This window comes from Carassius carassius, chromosome 45 (genome assembly GCF_963082965.1).
Source record: "Carassius carassius chromosome 45, fCarCar2.1, whole genome shotgun sequence".
In the NCBI taxonomy this organism is placed as follows: Eukaryota; Metazoa; Chordata; class Actinopteri; order Cypriniformes; family Cyprinidae; genus Carassius; species Carassius carassius.
The window spans coordinates 20,779,572-20,800,180 of NC_081799.1; the positions used below are offsets into that span (position 1 = coordinate 20,779,572).

Below are 20,609 nucleotides of genomic sequence, written 5' to 3' on the forward strand. Positions count from 1 at the left end.
GTGCTCATGTAGGCATCGTGGGTTCGAGTCCTGATCCTGTTCCCCACTTTACTCCTCATCATGAATAATTTTAATTCCTAATCCTAAAAGGCCAAAAATCTAATTAGAAATGTATTTACTGGAATTGATCTATTTCTAAGCAGCAGTTCCACAATCTAAAGTTCTGGTTTGAATATTTAAATATCAAGCTGTAATGTCGATTTTGCCATGGAATCAACTTGTTTTTAGTTCATTAATAAGTCCAGTTGTCTTAAACATTGTTTAAACCAATGTATGAACTGATGTAAAGAAATAGAGCTGATGGCTGTCTTTGTCAAGAACGTGATAGATGTGAAACTTCTTAGATATGAACGAGTCCAATTTGTTCAAAGTAACTGAATCTTAGATGATCATTTTGTCCTGTGAGGTCTTGTGCATGACTTTTGGAGCCTCTGCTATCCCATGTTGGCTTTAGTGGCAGACCTTTTGTGCTATACAAGGCCAATTAGGAAATATAAAAATAGCATCTGCGGGCCGTTGTGATCAACTTGCACTGTTTATGTTAAGGGGTCAGTTAGCTGACTCACAAAATTTATTTTTCATGATTGTTATGTTCTTAAAAATCAATCCAGAACAGGGACTACAGTTCATTCATGTGTGTATTCATCCTCATTGTCATTAAACCAATATGCAGTATTTAATGTGCAATGTGTGTTCAGGTAGAGTGTGTAAGTACTGCTGAAACTCCACATGAACCATCTGTGTGAATGTATTTTCTAGCTAAAAGACGATCCTTTATTTGGACTTAACCTGCTGGGTTTTGGTAGCATGGGTGATTTAGAAGGCACTTTTGATTTCAAGCACTGAGAGGCCACAGCAATGGTGCCACATTGCTCATTGTCAGGCCCTAAAAGTATTATTTTTCAAGTTCTGCTAACAGTATTATTTTTTACAGTAGCCTATGTGCACAGACAGGATGGTTGCTTTTCTATGGCCATGACTGTTATGGTCCGGATGGTGTGAAAAATCATGTTTTTTGTTTGTTTGTTTTTTCAGGAGCAAAACACTGAGATGAAAATACACTGGATAATTTTTTCTTCCCTGAAAGATTGAAAAAAAGAAAAATGAATATGTATTGTAATTACAACATTGAAGCTTTTTTAATTATTTAAAGTTTTCTTTACAAAATGTATATACACACAAGTATACCGCAATGTATGTATATGTTGTGTACAGTCAATGCACATCCTACATGCGCTGGCTGCACTGTGGGATTCCTGAAAAACAGGAAAATAATAATAATAAAAAAAAAAAAACTATACCGTTTGTGTTGTAAAGAAATAGGCGGAATGAATAAAGTATTTAAAAGAGATTTTTATTGCGCGTTATTACTTGCTACATTTTCTGCATTTGTATTATTATTTATTTCCTCTCAACAATATTTATACATAGAATAAAGTGAAAGACAGAAAAGATCAGAAAAATTGACTATAATTGACAAGGCCAATTAGGAAATGTAAAAATAGCATCTGCAGTCCATAGTGGTCAACTTGCACTGTTTATGAAATGCATTTTTCATGATTGTTATGTTCCTAAAAATCAATCCAGAACATATAATTCTAGTTTGTCATTTTATTGCTTGAATCCTGATAGTGTTTGTCTCCACCTTTGTGGCTGATATCACATACTATATTTTTTTATTATTATTATTATTAATTTTATTACCTTTAACCCATGTACGTACAGTAAACTGTGCTTTTTTTTTACATGTGTCCCAGTTTACCCCGAATTAACTCTACATTTAAGATGTCATCATAACAGTCTGAAATTGGTACTCCTTTAATGTTTTAATTAATAATTATTTGACTGTAATTTACAAAGAAGGCTTTATCTATTTTAGAAGGTAAATTGCAGGAATTGCTCATTTACAGACATGCTCTACTTTGAGATCTCCAGGGCCCTTTTTTCTAAATGCCCCAATTAATCTGTTTTTCAGGGAGAAGAATATCTCCTAGACTCACCAGAATGACCCACAGAACGAATGAACAGATCAAAGAAAGGTCGTTACAGATGTTAAAATGATTTCTGTATAAAACAACAGAAAGTAAATGTCGAATTGTAGTTTATGACCAGAGATTTGAAGGCAAATCAAGTTGCCAGAAGGTTTACGTTCTTCTTATTTTATCCAAATATTTAAGCCAATAACTGTTTATTGAAATTAGTGACATTCAAACAAGCCTTCTTGTCAGAACACACAGTAGCCTACTTTCTGTTTTTCATAAAAAAAAATAAAAATGTAGTGGAGAGTTTTAACCACGTAAAAAATCACACAGAAAGTGACAAAAATCCCTCATATTTACATAATGAGTTCTTCCCCCCACCCCTAGAATGAATTTCTGAATGTAAACCAAAAGCGTCGCTCGCCTGAATGTTGAAGAACACCCGCCCATGACTGCTGAACTCCTCCTCTTCCAGGAAGTGAAAAAAAGGCGTCAAGTAAGGAGGAACAAGGGAAACACGTCCTCCTCACATCTGTCCCTTTCCCTCATTAATGCGTTAATCACATTAATGTTTTAGATTGTCGTGGAACGCAGCTGTATGATGTCCACTAGAGCCCGAAACCGAGAGATCTGCGCGGACTGCAGCGCGCCCGGTAAGACAAACAAAACACACAAACGCAAATGTGTTGATCAGATCCTGCAGTGTAGCGCTTTATTCAGACAGATGTTTAAAAAATTAATTTATCTTAGATTATTCTCAGGCAAACAAAGTAGTAATGCTTACGGATTACATGGATATTGGTGCCTGAATAAAACAGATTGAGGTTAAATGACAATCCTGATATTTCCAAAGGAAAATAGCGCTAACTGATGTTCAGGCCCTCGGATTATTTATTTATTTATTTATTTATTGTTTTAAATAACTTCTTTGCCAAGAAAACCCCATCTTAATTTTAATAAGACAAAGGAAAGACCAGACAATATGTGGAGACCAGTTTCAATCAGAATATGTAGTTGCTATCATCATGATAGTTATTGGTATAATATATAAAAAATATATAATTAAATAAAATGCAACATAAATAACTTTATTTCAGCCAAATCTGTCGTTAAATAAAGAAATTTATACATAAAAATAAATATAGTGATAAACCAATATAAGCCTAAAATAAAATATGTATTTATTCGTCATTTAATCACTTTATTATTACACACTACAGCAATTATGTTTATTTTATATTTCCGGAAATCAATATGCAGAACTATGTTTTTATATATGTGTATACACACACACACACACACACACATTTATATATACACATGTATATAGACACACTTAAACAAGAACAATTAATCTACAGCAATGACACACATACTAAACATTAATTATACTTGTTTATTCATGGTGTGATATTTATACTGCATTGCTTTGCGATACAGCAGGTTTAAATATTATACTTCCATCTTTAATCTGGGCCAGTTTGACTGTTAAAAATGTTTAAAATGCTATTTGTTGCTTACATAAAAATGAATGTCTGTAAAAATGTTTGTTATGAAAAAAAATGCATTAAATGAGTTATTGTAGCTCCTTTGCTTTAATGACAAAAACTCTGAATCCTGGTGATCGTGTTCTTCAGTATTAGAGGAGGATCTAAAAAGTACCTTGCGCTTCAGTGGAAACAAGCACATCTGGCCATTTGTACAAAGAAGTCACATGCTTACTGTCACAAATGAAGACTTATACAGTACACATTCTCATGCGTTTGACTCAGACAGGTTTTGTAAGGGTCACTATGCAGCCAAGGGGGAAGAATGTCTAGAAAATAATGTCAGGATCTGCCTTTTGAGGGGAATTTATAGCTGTGTTGTGTAATACTCGGTGACTCACAAAGCTTTCCTTTCTCCCTCAGATTCTCGTTGGGCCTCGATCAATCGTGGAGTTCTGATATGTGACGAATGCTGCAGTATTCACCGAGGCCTGGGCCGCCACAGTTCTCAGGTCCGACACCTGACCCACACTCCGTGGCCCTCCTCACAGCTCCAGGTGAAGAGCCATGCTGCATGCTCTGATGGGGAGCTGCTTAGCTTTGCATTTCCTGAGGTTCATTAAAAGGAAATGGGGCATTGTATCTCAGTTCCTCAGACAGGAATAGAACGCAGCGGTCTGCACAGCTTCCTTCATCAGCCTCTTTGTCTATTCTTTTCTTTTTTTGCACCACACTGCAAGATCATTAGACATATCACATCCAGCATCTTGAATTAGCAGTAGAACCAAACAAGTCATATTTAGCTAAATTCAGACCTGTGGTTAATTGCAAAAGCTTCCACAGCATCAGCCTAGAGCATGTCATGCCACCTTCACATGCTATCTTAGAGTTTCACAGTTGTAAATATGACCCAAGAGACCATTCGTGTTTCTGGCTAGGACACTTTACAATAATACATATAGCTCATGGAGGCAGCATCAGTATCTGGAGGGCCACAGCTATTTCATATTATCATTTAATTAAAAATGGACATTTAACAGCGTTCAGAGCGTTCATTCTGCACACGGTTACGGTCCATCAGTGCATTCTAGGAGTGGTGTGTCTGCAGCAGTGCAGCGATCGTTTAGGAGTCTACTTTTGCTGTCCTGCACGCACTGAATTAAAGTGACAGCGCATTGTTTGCAGTAAAAATTAACATGGATTGACATGGATATGCAGTAATTTGACATAAATTGATACAATTAAAGTCTACTGTGTTTCACAGTCAGCACGTGGCTTTTTGGCTAGGTTTAAAACAAGAAAAAGTGCACTTTTAGATAAACAAGGCAATATAATATATGCACTTTTCATAGAAATGCTATTGCAGCTTTTTATGTGTTAATTTTCTTTCCCAAAGTGAAAGTTAAGGTGAAGTTCTTGGCATTTATCCACAGATGGTGAAGTCCCTGTACAATAATGGAGCAAATTCAATCTGGGAACACAGTCTTCTGGATCCATCTTCTATCATGAGTGGAAAACGCAAAGCCAATCCTCAAGACAGAGTCCAGTGAGTTCCATATATACATACATACAGTATATATCATGTATAGAACCATTCGAGTCTCTCAGCATAAACATACTCACTTTATTGTTTATCTTCTCTCTCAGCCCCAATAAAACAGATTTCATAAAGGCTAAATATCAAATGCTGGCGTTTGTTCATCGAATGCCGTGCCGTGAAGATGACAGTGTTAACGCCAAAGACCTCAGCAAGGTAAGAATGTCATATGAGTGGACAAGAGCCTCCAAGATGAAACTGAGATTTAAACAAAGACTATCAAAGATCTATGTCTGATGTGATCTTTAAGTTCTTGAGATTAAAACCATCAAATGAACCATAAATTCACCCTTGTATTCAGCAACTTCACTCTAGCGTTCGAACCGGCAATTTGGAAACTTGTCTGAGGCTGTTGTCGCTGGGAGCGCAGGCTAACTTTTTCCATCCTGTAAGTTTCAATGTTATTGCATAATTTTCTGTTCTAGGTAACAACATATTAAAAGCAAGTACAAACGCTGAATCTAGCATAGTTCAGGTAAAGGACATATCGTAGCTTAAGATACCTGATCAGTTTTTACCAAATATGTAAATACTGTATTCTACATGACTGTATATATAGATATCATTCCACTGTTAACGTGGAATAAGGTTTCATTGTTTTGCAGCGTTTGCTATTTAATCTAAGTGCTCTTATAGCAGGTTTTAAGTTGTATTGTCCTTCACTGAATTACTCCATTGAATGCCACGTCACTTGTTTTCTTCAGGAGAAAGGAAATACTCCATTACATGTGGCTGCTAAAGTAGGCCAGCTGCTCCAGGTGGAGCTGCTCACTGTGTATGGAGCAGATCCCGGAGCACTGGACAGTTCTGGGATAACTCCTGTTGACTACGCCAGGTGAGAGAGAAGCAGATCTGAGGGATCAACAATACAAAGATTCAGCCTTTTCCATTATGTATGATGTTCTTCTGTTATCTGTTATGTCCCACTATAGGCAGGCAGGACACCAGGAACTTGCAGACAGACTGGTGGAGATCCAGTTTGAGCTGACAGACAGACTAGCGTTCTATCTGTGTGGAAGAAAGCCAGGTCAGTCAGAAGTATCTCTGTATAACAGAATGTCCCTCAAAAACTTGAGACCCTGAAATGACTTGTCTTTTTTTCTCAGATCATAAAAATAGTCAACACTTTATAATTCCTCAGATAGCAGACAGGTAGGACAGGTTCCCTTTTGTATCACACCTCTCTTTAATCTGTTTTTGATTAATTGCACTTAATTGCATAATTTGTTTTCTTTGCTGGCTCCATTTGGATAAGAAATGTGTAAGTATGGAAATAGGAATTTCTAGTAAGTGCTGCTGATCAGATGATAACAGCTCTTAGGTCATTCCGTGTCAACTCAACCAGTTGTCCCCGGCTCAAATTTTTGATATTGCTAATATTTTTTTCTGAGGAAAGATAGACGTGTTTAGTGATGAAAGCCAAAATATTAAATGCCATTGATGAATATTTACTGAGTAATCCGCTTTTTTAGTAGACTAGAGTCAAAATTGCAATTTTCACCTGAGATTCAGAGCCAAATTGCAAAACCAAATGACTTAGGAAAGATTGTAGCGTCATAATGTTACCTTTACACAGAGATTGGTAGGTAAATATCTTTTTTCAGAAAAATGTATTAGCAAAATTAAAAATTTGAGCTGGGGAAGTGTCTAAAATTTGGTTGATTTGACACGTTATTACCCTCTTTATAATTTGTATTTATTTTTCAATTTATTATTATATAAATATATATATATATATATTGGTTTATTTACATGCAGCAGTCTTGACTTGTCAGAACTGGCCAAAGCGGCAAAGAAAAAGCTTCAATCGGTAAGTTGTACAGGAGTCTGCTGTTTTTGGAGTTCAACCTTAATTGTCTCCACACATTAAGGTTGTTTATTAAATTTTGATTACAGCTATTTGACACTGAGATTTGCTGTATGTATAATAACCGTGTGCTGCTCTTAGCTCAGTAATCATCAGTTTGAAGAACTAGCCATGGATGTTTATGATGAAGTTGACAGAAGAGAAACAGATGCAGGTTAGAAAAGTGGTATTCTGATCTCAGTCCATTTTGCTCTCAAAGTATAAACCCTGATTTTATCCTAACATTTTGAATGGTGTATTAATGTCGCGGTTATAGTCTGGCTTGCGACTCAGAACCACAGCACCTTAGTAACGGACACCACAGTAGTACCATTCCTTCCTGTCAACCCGGAATATTCGTCCACTAGGAATCAGGTATATTGACAAAGATTCAAACTCAGCTTCTAAAATTATTCAGTTTGTTTATCATGTTTGAGTTTCCCACTGTTTTTGGATTTTTCTTGCAGGGACGTCAGAAGCTCGCAAGGTTCAATGCACATGAGTTTGCGACTTTGGTTATTGATATTTTAATTGATGCCAAGCGACGTCAGCAAGGAAATTCTCCTGATAATTTCAATGGTGATTAAAGGGGGTGTTTTGTTTTTCTTTTATCATGGACTGTATAATGCATAAAGTTCAACTAACTTCCACTCTTTGTTTCTGCCCAGATAATGTGGAATTAATTCTGAAGGACATTGGGAACCGTCATGGCAGTGAAAGTCCAGAGATGGATCAGCCTGATTATGACAGTGTGGCATCTGATGAAGATACGGAGCAAGAACCAACATCTGGAAAAGAAGAGCGGACCAAGGTACATGCTTTACTTTCTTTATTGTCATTGCCATAATTAACAACGAGATAACATCTGAGCAACCTACAATGTTAAAATGCAGCAAGTATTCATAAAGTGTAACCCAATATACCTTATACAATTTGTTCACAACATTGTGACAGACAGACAGCAGAGACATAAAAATGATTGTCCATATGAAAATATATTGCAGATTTTGAAATATTATGTAAATACTGCAACAACGCATAGTCCAGTTCTCAGCTATTGCAGTAGTGTAGGAAAAAACATGTGGAGCATGTGATGGGGTAGATCAGGGGTGTCAAGCTCAGTTCCTGCAGGGCCACAGCCCCGCACAGTTTAGATTCAAACCTAATTAAAAACACCTGATCCAGCTAATCAAGTCATTTACACTTATTTGTAAACTACTTGGTATGTGTGTTGGAGCAAGGTTGGGACCAAACTCTGCAGTGCTGCGGCCCTCCAGGAACTGAGTTTGTCATCCCTGGGCTAGATGCACATTAGTAAAACCTTTGTCTCACTGTACTAGTATAGAGGGTGCGAGCCAGTCTGGTGGTTCTGGTTCTGCTATACCTCCCTGAGGGCAGGTATAGACAGTGCTGATCTTCAGAAGGTTCATCCCAGTGATTTTCCCTTGCTGTCCTCACCACCCTCTTGAATGCTTGCTGTTCATGCTGCAACAGTTGAAGTGAAGTGAAGTGACGTGACATACAGCCAAGTATGGTGACCCATACTCAGAATTCGTGCTCTGCATTTAACCCATCCAAAGTGCACACACACAGCAGTGAACACACACACACAGTGGGCAGCCATTTATGCTGCGGCGCCCGGGGAGCAGTTGGGGGTTCGCTGCCTTGCTTAAGGGCACCTAAGTCATGGTATTGCCAGCCCGAGACTCGAACCCACAACCCTAGGATTAGGAGTCTTACTCTCTAACCACTAGGCCACGACAGTTTTATATGGTCCTCTGTGTTGCCAGCCTTACATGTAATTCATCCATATTGTTGCATGTCGACCATGCATTAGAGAGGAAGATGGTAGGAAGCGGGGGCTTGGCCACACACCCACTCGCTTTCCTCTGTCCTGTTTCCACTCGCAGCGTCTCCTCCTCCTTCTCACTTCTGTGAGAGTTTTCAGTAGTGGTCTGATGAGCTCAAGAGGAATAAATGCCTCAGCTGTTAGATAATTTATTCCAGAATTGAGTTCTAAAAGTTTGTCATGGCTGTACGTAAGTGTCTCTGCGTGGTAACCATCCAGAATAATACACAGTGCCGCCAATAATGTGCCGCATTGTGAATTCCAAAAAAATTATTTAGGCGTTACTTTGGGTGTACAGTAGTGTGTGGGATCAAATTTAACTATGATCTCTCCTCTAAGAGCTCAGAGTCTTCAGACTTGTCAGACTGCCCCATCACTGTGCAGGAGTTCATGGAAGTGAAAAGTGCCCTCACTGCCTCCGAAGCAAAGATCCAACAGCTCCTTAAGGTCAACTGCCATCTTAGTGAGGAGTTGAGACTCATGCAGAGCAAGGTAAGCAGTGGGATCACACCTCAAAAGGATTGCTCAATTGTGTTATCAAATGTACTGATTTCGGTACCAGGCAGTATTGAAATTTAAGGGTGTATTCACACCTGTCTTGTTTGGTTCGAATGAATCGAACTCAAGTTCTTTTCCCCCCTTGGTGTGGATCTTTTGGGCAGGTATGAATATAGCAATCGCACTCGGGTTCAGACCAAACAACCATACCAAGACCAAGCTGAAGAGGTGGTCTCGCTCTGGTTCCAGGCGAACTGTGGTACGGAACAATGGTTGAACTAATAAATGGATGACTTTAGCACACGTGTAGTTTTGTTTACAATTTCGTGTTCACTTGCAAAAAGGGCAGTGTGAGAACCCTTATCAAAAAAAAAGTTCAAAATCAACATCGCATTTGGTCTGAATCCGCTCAATATTGCTCAAAATATTAGCGGGAAATGCTGGTATCGTCCCTTTTGTTTTTACATTTAAGTACCGAAGTCAGACAACGCTACAGCTCAACACTCCTATTTTTGCTGCAAATATCTGACTCTACTTGGTGCCTTTTTTCAGTTGAACTCCCTCCAGAATGAGAACAGCACTCTGAAGTGGCAGACTCCTAACAGTTTGGCAAGGCCGCAGGACCTCCCGCACAGGCCATCTCCGCATGGCTGTAGGGCCATGTCGATGTATGAGACCGGCTCGGGTCTGAGGCAGTACCACCCTAGAGGAGAAACAGTCTTCCCTGACACAACCCTAACTCTTCAACCACTGCCGTCAAATGTAAGTACAAGCCAATCCAAATCCGGAATTGACGGTAGCCCTCCTGTTTCATTATTTCCTTGGTTTTAACTCATTTGGTAACTCAGTGAATCACCACTTGAGGTATGCATTGATAGCCCCATTCTCTTTTTAATCATTCATATTTAAAAAAATCTATAAAAATCCCTTTGCCCACTCAAAACATAATCTGAACCCTTTCTAGATTGGGAAGGGTCCCTCAGCGACTGCATTCTCCTCCCTTCCCACGTTCCCCTCAACTCTGTCCTGGTCCTGGGATGAGATAACCCAAAGGGTGAAGTACCTGCTCAGTGAACAGGCTGTTGAAAGGGTTTCTCTTCTATCTGTCCCCCATTTACTCAGTGCATGAACCACAGATCTGTCCAACCAATGGACAATATGTTCTTTAGCTGGACTACTAACGTTAAACCGTATGCACAGCGAGATACACCAGCCATTAACATAACTCACAACTCTGCTTGATGTGTAAAGCAGTCACTGGCTCTCTGATATCTCAGACCCAAAACATACCCTATGCAATCCCTGTAACTGCACAAGTTTGATGTCGTCCATCGTTTTGAAATGTATCACAATGTAATCCATGCGTTTACTCTTTACATTTTGACAGATGCTTTTATCTGAATCAAATTAGGTTACATTGGGCTTTATTCATGAAACACCAGCAGAACAAATTTTTGTGTAAATCATTTGCAAAGCTATTCTGACGTAAACTTTTTAATTCATGAAAATGTCGTACTTTCAAAATGTTAGTCAGTACGAAAGAAATGTACACCTGCTCCCTAACACGAGTAAACGGTGCGTATGACTTCCTTTTTTTACTTTTTGGCAAACTGATGACACTTAATTTCGATGCAATGTCATAATAATTAGAAGTGCATTTGCCCTTGCCCTCTTTTTTTTGATACAGTTTATGGCTGTAAAACGCAGCGCTGTTCATCACTGTTTACCCAGCCTTCCAATCAATGGTGGAATGGTGGGACAATACAGACCAACCATCCTACTTGTACAACGACTGCCTACGGCAGTGGAGAAGTCAGTATTACTGGTTACTGCTTTTTTACTTAGTACAATTCTTAAGTGAGATAATAGTAATACGCCATGGATATTCCAAATCATATCAACCAAAGCATCTCAGCTGGAAAAACGCTGTGTCATCAAAGCCTTCTTTGCAAAGCGCCACCAGCTGGTCCTCTTAAGAAGAGCGCTTTTAAAAACTATTTGGTGGACACACGTTATTGAATATTTATTGTTAGGCATATGGCCTATTAAGTCTTTTTTTGCATTTATGCAATATACTGGAGCCAGTCCTGAGAAAGTAGACCAGAATATTCCCATGCATTCCCTGACACACAATTGGCATATCTGCAATTCCTAGGCAAGTATTTTGCTAATTGTGAATGAGCGTGCACGAGCATCCTATTTCTGAATGATTGGAATTCGTTAACATACATGTTTAACTATCAAATTGGAAGTTTATGAAGGATTTGTGAAACCGTAGGAGAGTGTTCTGGAAGGTTTCATGAATGAGGCTCATTGAACGTATACATTTTATCAGTTCCTTCATACTTCGTTGAACCTATGGCCTTGGTTTTGCTAGTGCCATGCAACGGTTTGAAGAGAAGAGTTCAAGTTAAACTGGTAACATGTTTATAGCTAACTATATGAATAATAACGCAAGGCCGATAAATAAGGGAGATGTTTGAAGGTAACTCTATCGCCCCTTGAGTCTTAAGGTTTTGTTAATGCGAGAACATGTTTCACAGCCTGTTGGCCAAGTGTCTGCGTGTGACTGCTTGCATGGAGTATGTGTCTGGCTTTACTTTTCAGCTCTATTGTGCTGAAGTTGTGATTCTACACCAAAAGCATGATGGTTTGCTGTGTCTTCAAGCTTTTAGCTGAGTGAGCACCAGCTGCCAGTAACAGGTAGCATCCTTTGCTTGTGCAGAAAGCTCACTATGATTCTATTCCTGTTACAGGGCTCCACATTAGACGCCCAGAGCGGCAAGCCAGAAAGTGACTATAACAATGCACTGAACCACAATGAGATGAACGAATCTGGGTTTGTCTTTGCACCTAATGTTCTTGTTGTTGTTTTTTTAAATCGTATATTCAAAGGTTTCTTTTTTGTTGACACTGAACCTGTCAAACCACAGGTCAATACAGAATTACTTTCCCAGGATGAGCGGCTGGCCGAGCGATGGTACAGTACCACAATCAGAAAACCCATCTGAGGGTGAGTGCGACTCGTCTCTACCATGCACAGAGGACGTCATCAGCAAAACGGAGCTGATCACAAAGAACATCCAGGAATTACTCAGAGCTGCTCAAGAGAATAAACACGAGAGGTAAGAAAATTAGTCTGGCCTTTGTGCGGCAACAGCATCGGTAGATTTAGTGGTGTAAAATGGTCTTCCAGTCTCTAGTTGGAAAATCCAATGGCATTCAGCCCTGGGGACACAGTGTCTCCTTTGTCTGTTAAGCAAGGGATGGAACTGTGTCAACACACCTGCGATATAACAACACATGACCAAAATGGAAGGACACACATGTAGACTCACAAATGGCTCATGTTTCAACATGAGTTTACACCATGCAGTGTTCAGTATTCACATAAGTATCAGAAACCGTTATTTGGATGTATTTCTCTGAACACTGAGCCTTTGTTGCATGACTTGTGCTGGTATTGAGTCTCCGGTCACTGCCGATCATTATGCATTCATGGGAGAACGATACCATAGGTTAGCATTTCACTTACCCAGATCTCTTTCATCACTTCAGTTCTCATTTCGCAATGTAAATAAAGTCACTGCGAGGTTGCTTTAAAACCCTTGTTTTAAATTTGCATATCTAAATATGATGTATACTTGCATCTTTTTTTCTTTTTTTTCTTTAAGGCTGTGAGTGTGAATCAAGTTTGTTTGAATAATTAGATTCATGTTTGGTTCTACTTTTTTACATTTTTTAAATCATAGTTTAATCATAATTTAAATGATATTTATTTAACAATTTAATAACAAAAAATAAAAATTTTCATTGTATTTCTTTGTCAAAGTTTTGTCCCGTGTTCAGAGAGAATTCTTGTAGCAGTAACAGAGATGGCTACGTTATTCCCTAAGGTAAGCCTTGAACCAACAAGGAAACTTTGCCTTAAAGGGGTGGTTGATTGTGATTTCACTTTTTTAAACTTTAGATAGTGTGTAATGTTGCTGTTTGAGCATAAACAATATCTGCAAAGGTTACGATGCTGAAAGTTCAATGAAAACGGAGATATTGTCTTTTAAAATTATGGCAGTTTAATGCCATACAGTTACACCCGTGTTGGTGACATCACAAACTCTGAAATTTACATAAACCCCGTCCCCGGGAACATGCAGCAAAGGGCGCAAGGCCATGCTGTGCTGCTTTAGAGAAGAGGAAGAGTTGGTGCCATGCTGTTAAAACTAGGGGTTCACAAAAATCTATATGAATCACGATTCTGTCTTCTAACGATTCTAATGGATTCACAAGTTTCAAAACCAGTGTTCTAAAGCAGCGGCTCCTAATGCTGTTCCTCACGTCACCCTGCTCTACACACGCTCTGCTCTCACTTGCTCGTCAGCTCCATCCATGGGCTGTGTTTTTTTTTGTTTTTTTTTTTAAAGAAAGCATTAACACATGTTAGACTGCACCCCATAAACACAGTCAAACCTAGAAAAAAAATTTTTTACCACCCCTTTAATGAAGAATATCTCTATTTATAGCCTATGTCTAATATTTCCAGCATCCACTGCAAGCAATAAATGGTTAATAAGGTTCTGAAATTTTCTCCCATTTCAGAGGCCATCCTCTGAGTCCGTCCGTGGGTCTTTGCGCCTCTTGACCTCCAGTGCCAGCCGTCTGCAGGGCGAATGTCAAAAGGCCACCCCACACAACTCCCAGCAGGTTATTCAGTGTGCCTATGACATTGCCAAGGCGGCTAAACAGCTAGTTACTGTGACTACCAAAGACAGTAACTGAGTTACAGTACAAGTGAGCGCCTTTCCTGTTCGATGTTTCACCATGTATTTGCTATTATACTGTCCAGTATTATTGATGATAAACACAGCACAGTTTGATTTGTATTAATAAAATAATGAATTGTTTTTTTTAACTTTATACATACATACACGAACATACCTTTTGGGGCACTAAGCCTTGATAATCAGTGCCCTGTTTTTTGTCCTAGCTTAATGGTGCCATTTTTAAATGTAAACTAATATTTGTTTCGCTTCCCATGGTGCTAATTCACTGATTTATGTCAAGTGTGTATTGCTCCTGTTTGTGGATAAACAGAACAAGGCCTTTTCTCATTTAATTCCTGCACATTTCAAATATACCACATACAAAGTTGAAGTGAGACAAAACCATATATAGCTGTTATTGCTGAAATTCAGCTGGTGTGCTACAGTAAGTGTTTCTTTGTCTTGAAAACCAGCTCACTCAACATGTGACCAGGATGTAGATGTCAGGACACACAATGCCTCATTTCTTGTGCAATAAATAACTTAAGCCTCGCTGCAAAATCCTAACTTGCCTGTCCTGGTGTTGCCATTGTATTAAGTATTCAGAGTGTATACTCTTATTATGGAGTGCTTTAGTTAATGAGCTGTTATACCTCATGTGTGTGTGTGTGTTTTACTCGTTTCCTAACACGATCCAGTCCAAATGTACTACTCCTTAGTTTCTGTGCCCTTTGCAGTTTAATCCTAGGCATGTTTGAGAAGGTATTCATTCATCCAGTTCATCAGAGAATGAGAGTATATTCATAGACAACTGCAAAATGAAATACTGTATCTATGAATTCACTGCGCCTGATGTTTTAGAGATGCTCTTGTGTTAATTTGCTTGTCTAAAGTATGTTTTTATCTGTTGCCTTGTCTGAAATAATAGAAATAACAACAGCCACCAGTGTGGTATCGCTGGTATTATTCAGTACATGTATTATATTTATATACAAGTTATATATATAAGCTGCTAGTTGTCAGTCATGTATGCCATTAATCTGGTGTGAGTTTGTCAGATTTCCTGCTCTAATATCTGCTGGATATGTACACATACACTAACCTGCTCAGTTCAGAAGGTCACGTTGGCCTTCATGTGGGATATGCATCATGCAGCTGATGCTGCTTCAATGTCAGTCTTGTTACTAATTATAATAAATTTGAACTGTACTCAAGTTAAAACGTGTCATGGTTTAATGCATGTCCATTGTTATTGGTGTTAAATAATTAAACTTTCCCGACTTATACAGTGGTATGACATCCAAACTTAAACTGCTCTGTCTGTCACAAGTGTTATATGTAAGTAACTGTAATTGTTTAAAAGTCTAAAGCTTTCCAGGAAGGGTAGCCTATTTAAAATGCTGGCATGATTTATTAACGTGGCCTGAATGAACTCATTCGGTCTTATTTTCTTCAGTCGGTCACTTTGTCAGTGGGTCTTCAAACCTGCTGAATGTTTTTCACGATACTGATGACAAATTACGAACAAAGCGTCGTGCAATTAAAAAAAAAAACATAGTATTTTCAACAATTTACATTTTAGATGATGGCACTTTTGCTGGATCAGCAGTTCGCGCCGCTGCCTGACACCAACGAGATCCCTACGAAAACATTTCTAGAGTCCGTTTCTCATCTGCCACCTTTTTTCGGTAAGTCGTCGTTATTCTACGTGTGATTTCAAAAAGTATGCTTGGTTTAACTCGTAAGACCTGATTAAAGTCTATAGATTAAATAAAATGATTTTAAATGAAAACAAAGGACAGGAAGCAGCAGTGAAAGCGTTTAGTACAGCATATTTTTCTCTCCATGCATTTCAAGTTTTACATTTATATTGGACGTCTGAATAAATGAATTGTCTAAACCTGTGTAATAAACAACAATGAGGTCATTAAATATTAAGTAAACAGAACGGATACCGTTCTCAGGAGTTAATGGATGGTTTGTAATACGTCCTTGAACCACGCGGCGGCGCCAAATGACCATTGCGCTGTCATCACAGTGCGTTAACCTGGGCAAAATGCCCCACGTACTGTATTTAAAATGTGGGTACAAAAATGTTGCTTTTACTTAATTATTGTTATTTAACGTTTGGTGTCTTTCAAAGTATTTTATTCGAAGCTTGTCTAGTTTTAGTGTAGTAATGGTAGTTTAGTTTAATTTTAGTATTACTGGGTGAAGAGTTTACAACCCGAATTCCGGAAAAGTTGGGACGTTTTTTAAATTTTAATAAAATGAAAACTAAAGGAATTTCAAATCACATGAGCCAATATTTTATTCACAATAGAACATAGATAACGTAGCAAATGTTTAAACTGAGAAATTTTACACTTTTATCCACTTAATTAGCTCATTTAAAATTTAATGCCTGCTACAGGTCTCAAAAAAGTTGGCACAAGGGCAACAAATGGCTAAAAAAGCAAGCAGTTTTGAAAAGATTCAGCTGGGATAACATCTAGTGATTAATTAAGTTAATTGATATCAGGTCTGTAACATGATTAGCTATAAAAGCTTTGTCTTAGAGAAGCAGAGTCTCTCAGAAGTAAAGATGGGCAGAGGCTCTCCAATCTGTGAAAGACTGCGTAAAAAAATTGTGGAAAACTTTAAAAACAATGTTCCTCAACGTCAAATTGCAAAGGCTTTGCAAATCTCATCATCTACAGTGCATAACATCATCAAAAGATTCAGAGAAACTGGAGAAATCTCTGTGCGTAAGGGACAAGGCCGGAGACCTTTATTGGATGCCCGTGGTCTTCGGGCTCTCAGACGACACTGCATCACTCATCGGCATGATTGTGTCAATGACATTACTAAATGGGCCCAGGAATACTTTCAGAAACCACTGTCGGTAAACAATCCGCCGTGCCATCAGCAGATGCCAACTAAAGCTCTATAATGCAAAAAGGAAGCCATATGTGAACATGGTCCAGAAGCGCCGTCGTGTCCTGTGGGCCAAGGCTCATTTAAAATGGACTATTTCAAAGTGGAATAGTGTTTTATGGTCAGACGAGTCCAAATTTGACATTCTTGTTGGAAATCACGGACGCCATGTCCTCCGGGCTAAAGAGGAGGGAGACCTTCCAGCATGTTATCAGCGTTCAGTTCAAAAGCCAGCATCTCTGATGGTATGGGGGTGCATAAGTGCATACGGTATGGGCAGCTTGCATGTTTTGGAAGGCTCTGTGAATGCTGAAAGGTATATAAAGGTTTTAGAGCAACATATGCTTCCCTCCAAACAACGTCTATTTCAGGGAAGGCCTTGTTTATTTCAGCAGGACAATGCAAAACCACATACTGCAGCTATAACAACAGCATGGCTTTGTCGTAGAAGAGTCCGGGTGCTAACCTGGCCTGCCTGCAGTCCAGATCTTTCACCTATAGAGAACATTTGGCGCATCATTAAACGAAAAATACGTCAAAGACGACCACGAACTCTTCAGCAGCTGGAAATCTATATAAGGCAAGAATGGGACCAAATTCCAACAGCAAAACTCCAGCAACTCATAGCCTCAATGCCCAGACGTCTTCAAACTGTTTTGAAAAGAAAAGGAGATGCTACACCATGGTAAACATGCCCCGTCCCAACTATTTTGAGACCTGTAGCAGAAATCAAAATTGAAATGATCTCATTTTGTGCATAAAATTGTAAACTTTCTCAGTTTAAACATTTGCTATGTTATCTATGTTCTATTGTGAATAAAATATTGGCTCATGTGATTTGAAAGTCTTTTAGTTTTCATTTTATTCAAATTTAAAAAACGTCCCAACTTTTCCGGAATTCGGGTTGTACCTAAATGTTTACCAGATGGCTAAAACTCTAATTTTTTTTTTGCAAAATCATTTAGAAAGATTATTTTTAAAAGATCTTGTTATTTCTCTATATGTTTTGATTTGTTTCTTTTCAAATGCATTCTTTCAAGTAAAACTCTTTAAAACTAATTTAAAAAAATTGTTTCATGAATTTATTTTTCAGATTGCCTTGGTTCAAAGGTTTTTGCACCGATTAAGGCTGACATAAATGGAAACATCACAGTAAGTCTGAGAGCTAAGTCATTTATTAGGCTATTGTTTTGTCATATATATATATATATATATATATATATATATATATATATAATATGGATAACTTATAACAAATTCCTTTGAAAAATGTATTGAAGCCTTTTTTGAACTCCTCCCAATTCTCACAAGAAAATTAAAGCTGTCTATGACTCCGATCCAGTGAAGTATGAGACTCTTCAACAGATTCTGTTAATCGAGAAAAGCACCTATGGCTCAGAGTGGCCTAAAGTTGGAGCCACATTGGCACTTATGTGGTTAAAGAGGTAATTTCTTCACCAAGTCACACTTTCTGCATGTCTTTTGTACAAAATATAACAGCTACAATCTCAGTTTTTAGGTATAGGTATGTTTCTCCATGTCCATATATTTAAAATAGTATAAAATGCTTACAACAAATGGCATTAATAGAAACTAGAACTGCACAATCACATTTTTAGTATAGATCATGAAAATAAAAATCATGACAAGATGTTTAGTTATGTTTATTTATAAAATGCAATCAATAGTACTAAAAGTAGTAGGCTAAGCATGTAAATGAGAATAGATATATATTAAGGGAAGCGTTGGGTAATCATGAGTCATCATTAAGGAACCAGATATTGTAATCTGATATTTGTGCATATTTTTTATAGTATGGTTTATGGGTTTCACCTATGTTGTTTTTTTCCGTAGAGGCCTGCGGTTCATTCAGATCTTACTGCAAAGTCTAGCGGATGGGGAAAGAGATGAGCAAAATCCCAATCTTATTCGCATTAATATCACTAAAGCCTATGACCAAGCCCTCAAGAAGTACCACGGTTGGATAGTCCAGAAGGTTTTCAAGGTGAGTGTTTTTCTGTGATTTTGTTGGCATGACACTGTGGGCATGTCGATTTGTTTTGCATGTTATGAGGCCTTAAATAGTTTTGTAGGAAATTATGTTGTTAATATTTTGTCTACTCGTTGTATAAATTATACCACAAGCATTTACATAAATTCATAAGCATTTATTTTATTTAACTTTTTTTTGAGACAGTGATTGCTCACCCATTTTGTTTGGTTCTGCTGCAGGCTGCATTATTCGCTGCACCATGCCGGTCGGATTTCCTTAAAGCTTTATCCAAGGATCAAGAAGTTGCAGAGGAGGACTGTTTAGCAAAAATTTGTCAGTTCTTGATAAACTTCACTACAACTGTAGATGCCATTTATGAAATGTATTCCATAATGAATGCTGATCTGGACTACTTAGTTTGAAACATCCAAAAAAGGTCAGTTTCTGAAGCAATCTTTAAGTCTGTGCTGTTTTCATGGGACGTTTAAGAGGGCCTTAAAAATATGATATCACAGACTCAGTGATGACTAAGAGCTTTTGTCCTTGTCAATGTAGCTTTGATTTTCTAGTGTTTAGTGTGGATAAGGATGTGCTGTTTCATGAAGGAATGATAGCTTTATCTACATTGTTAAAAAAACTTTATAGTATTCCTGAAGACCCAAAGCCCTGGGCTGGACGATATGTCCAAAATTAATATCACAATATATTTCTTAATTTCAGTCGATACAATATTATTCCAATATCGATATGAACACTATTTATCTGAAATATAAATTAATTTCTATTCTATTAACCCCCCCCCCCCCCCCCCCCCCCCCCCCCCCCAAAAAACAAAAAAAACAAAAAAACAAAAACAAATTATATTTACTACAAGATTTTGAATGGAATAGTGTACATTACAAAAGCTTTTTATTTCAGATAAATTCTGATCTTTGGATTTTTCAATTCATCAAAGAATCCTGAAAAATAAAATACTCAACTGTTTTAAATATTGATAATCAGAAAATCAGCCTATTACAATGATTTCTGAAGGATCGTGACACTGAAGACTATACTATGATAGAGTAATGATGCTGAAAATTCTGCTTTGATCACAAAAATAATTACATTTTAAAATCAATTGAAATAGAAAGCAATTTTTTAAATGTTAAATGTATTTCAAAATTGTACTGTTTTTGCTGTACTTTGGATCAAAAAAATGCAGACTCTGTGAGCAGAAGAAAATTCTTAAAAATAAACATAAAAAATCCTACTGTTCAAAAACTTTTTACTTGTAGTGTAGGCTGATTATTCTCATAGATTGAAACAAATGTGCTTCAGCCATAAAAAAAATAGCTACAACAAAAACTGTAAATGTTGCTGGAGATGTATGGAAGCATATGAGTAGCATTATTCAATTTGGGATGTAATATTCAAAATGACAATGCAATATGTAAAAAGACAATGCATTTCTGTATTTACATTTACATTTTCCAATACATTTGTGCAACGTTTGGTAAATTACATAATTTTCATTTGCCATTTCATACACCAGTTTTAATATGTAAAATGAATACTAATTGTAACGCTTTATAAGTTGCAAAATTAAAATGAAAATGTATTACAGAAATGATAAGATATGTATAACATGTTCAAGTAAAAACTGTGGCAAAAAGATCATTTAAATGCTATTTTTCTAAAATGC

General features: G+C 37.6%; 2 protein-coding genes across 4 annotated transcripts; both read left to right on the plus strand.

Annotated features, from left to right (window-relative positions):
- The first annotated feature begins 2,450 nt into the window (after positions 1 to 2,450).
- LOC132127773 (ARF GTPase-activating protein GIT2-like) lies at positions 2,451 to 15,237 on the plus strand. 3 transcript variants are annotated; one of them, XM_059539855.1, is made up of 20 exons: positions 2,451 to 2,632; positions 3,890 to 4,023; positions 4,900 to 5,012; positions 5,114 to 5,219; positions 5,365 to 5,451; positions 5,768 to 5,898; positions 5,996 to 6,090; positions 6,170 to 6,215; positions 6,822 to 6,873; positions 7,012 to 7,084; positions 7,187 to 7,284; positions 7,377 to 7,488; positions 7,578 to 7,720; positions 9,098 to 9,250; positions 9,809 to 10,018; positions 10,221 to 10,310; positions 12,013 to 12,095; positions 12,190 to 12,381; positions 13,089 to 13,152; positions 13,853 to 15,237. In XM_059539855.1, the coding sequence occupies exons 1-20, from the start codon at positions 2,578 to 2,580 to the stop codon at positions 14,030 to 14,032; spliced, it is 2,217 nt and encodes a 738-aa protein (XP_059395838.1). In that variant the 5' UTR covers positions 2,451 to 2,577; the 3' UTR covers positions 14,033 to 15,237. The 3 variants fall into 3 exon arrangements, with proteins under 3 accessions (XP_059395838.1, XP_059395839.1, XP_059395840.1); XM_059539856.1 differs by having other exon boundaries at positions 6,825 to 6,873; XM_059539857.1 differs by lacking the exon at positions 10,221 to 10,310 and having other exon boundaries at positions 2,452 to 2,632.
- Positions 15,238 to 15,296: 59 nt separating this feature from the next.
- gltpb (glycolipid transfer protein b) lies at positions 15,297 to 19,522 on the plus strand. Its single transcript, XM_059539858.1, has 5 exons — positions 15,297 to 15,704; positions 18,026 to 18,084; positions 18,244 to 18,377; positions 18,787 to 18,937; positions 19,165 to 19,522. The coding sequence occupies exons 1-5, from the start codon at positions 15,599 to 15,601 to the stop codon at positions 19,345 to 19,347; spliced, it is 633 nt and encodes a 210-aa protein (XP_059395841.1). The 5' UTR covers positions 15,297 to 15,598; the 3' UTR covers positions 19,348 to 19,522.
- The last annotated feature ends 1,087 nt before the right edge of the window (positions 19,523 to 20,609 follow it).

Bases quoted from the DNA above. Each gene is read 5' to 3' on its own strand.
- LOC132127773 (XM_059539855.1), top strand. From the start codon at position 2,578: ATGATGTCCACTAGAGCCCGAAACCGAGAGATCTGCGCGGACTGCAGC. The intron at 6,091-6,169 runs GTCAGTCAGAAG...TTTTTTTCTCAG, and splicing joins TCTGTGTGGAAGAAAGCCAG to ATCATAAAAATAGTCAACAC. The intron at 12,096-12,189 runs GTTTGTCTTTGC...GTCAAACCACAG, and splicing joins AATGAGATGAACGAATCTGG to GTCAATACAGAATTACTTTC.
- gltpb (XM_059539858.1), top strand. From the start codon at position 15,599: ATGATGGCACTTTTGCTGGATCAGCAGTTCGCGCCGCTGCCTGACACC. The intron at 15,705-18,025 runs GTAAGTCGTCGT...TTTATTTTTCAG, and splicing joins TCATCTGCCACCTTTTTTCG to ATTGCCTTGGTTCAAAGGTT. The intron at 18,085-18,243 runs GTAAGTCTGAGA...AATTCTCACAAG, and splicing joins ACATAAATGGAAACATCACA to AAAATTAAAGCTGTCTATGA.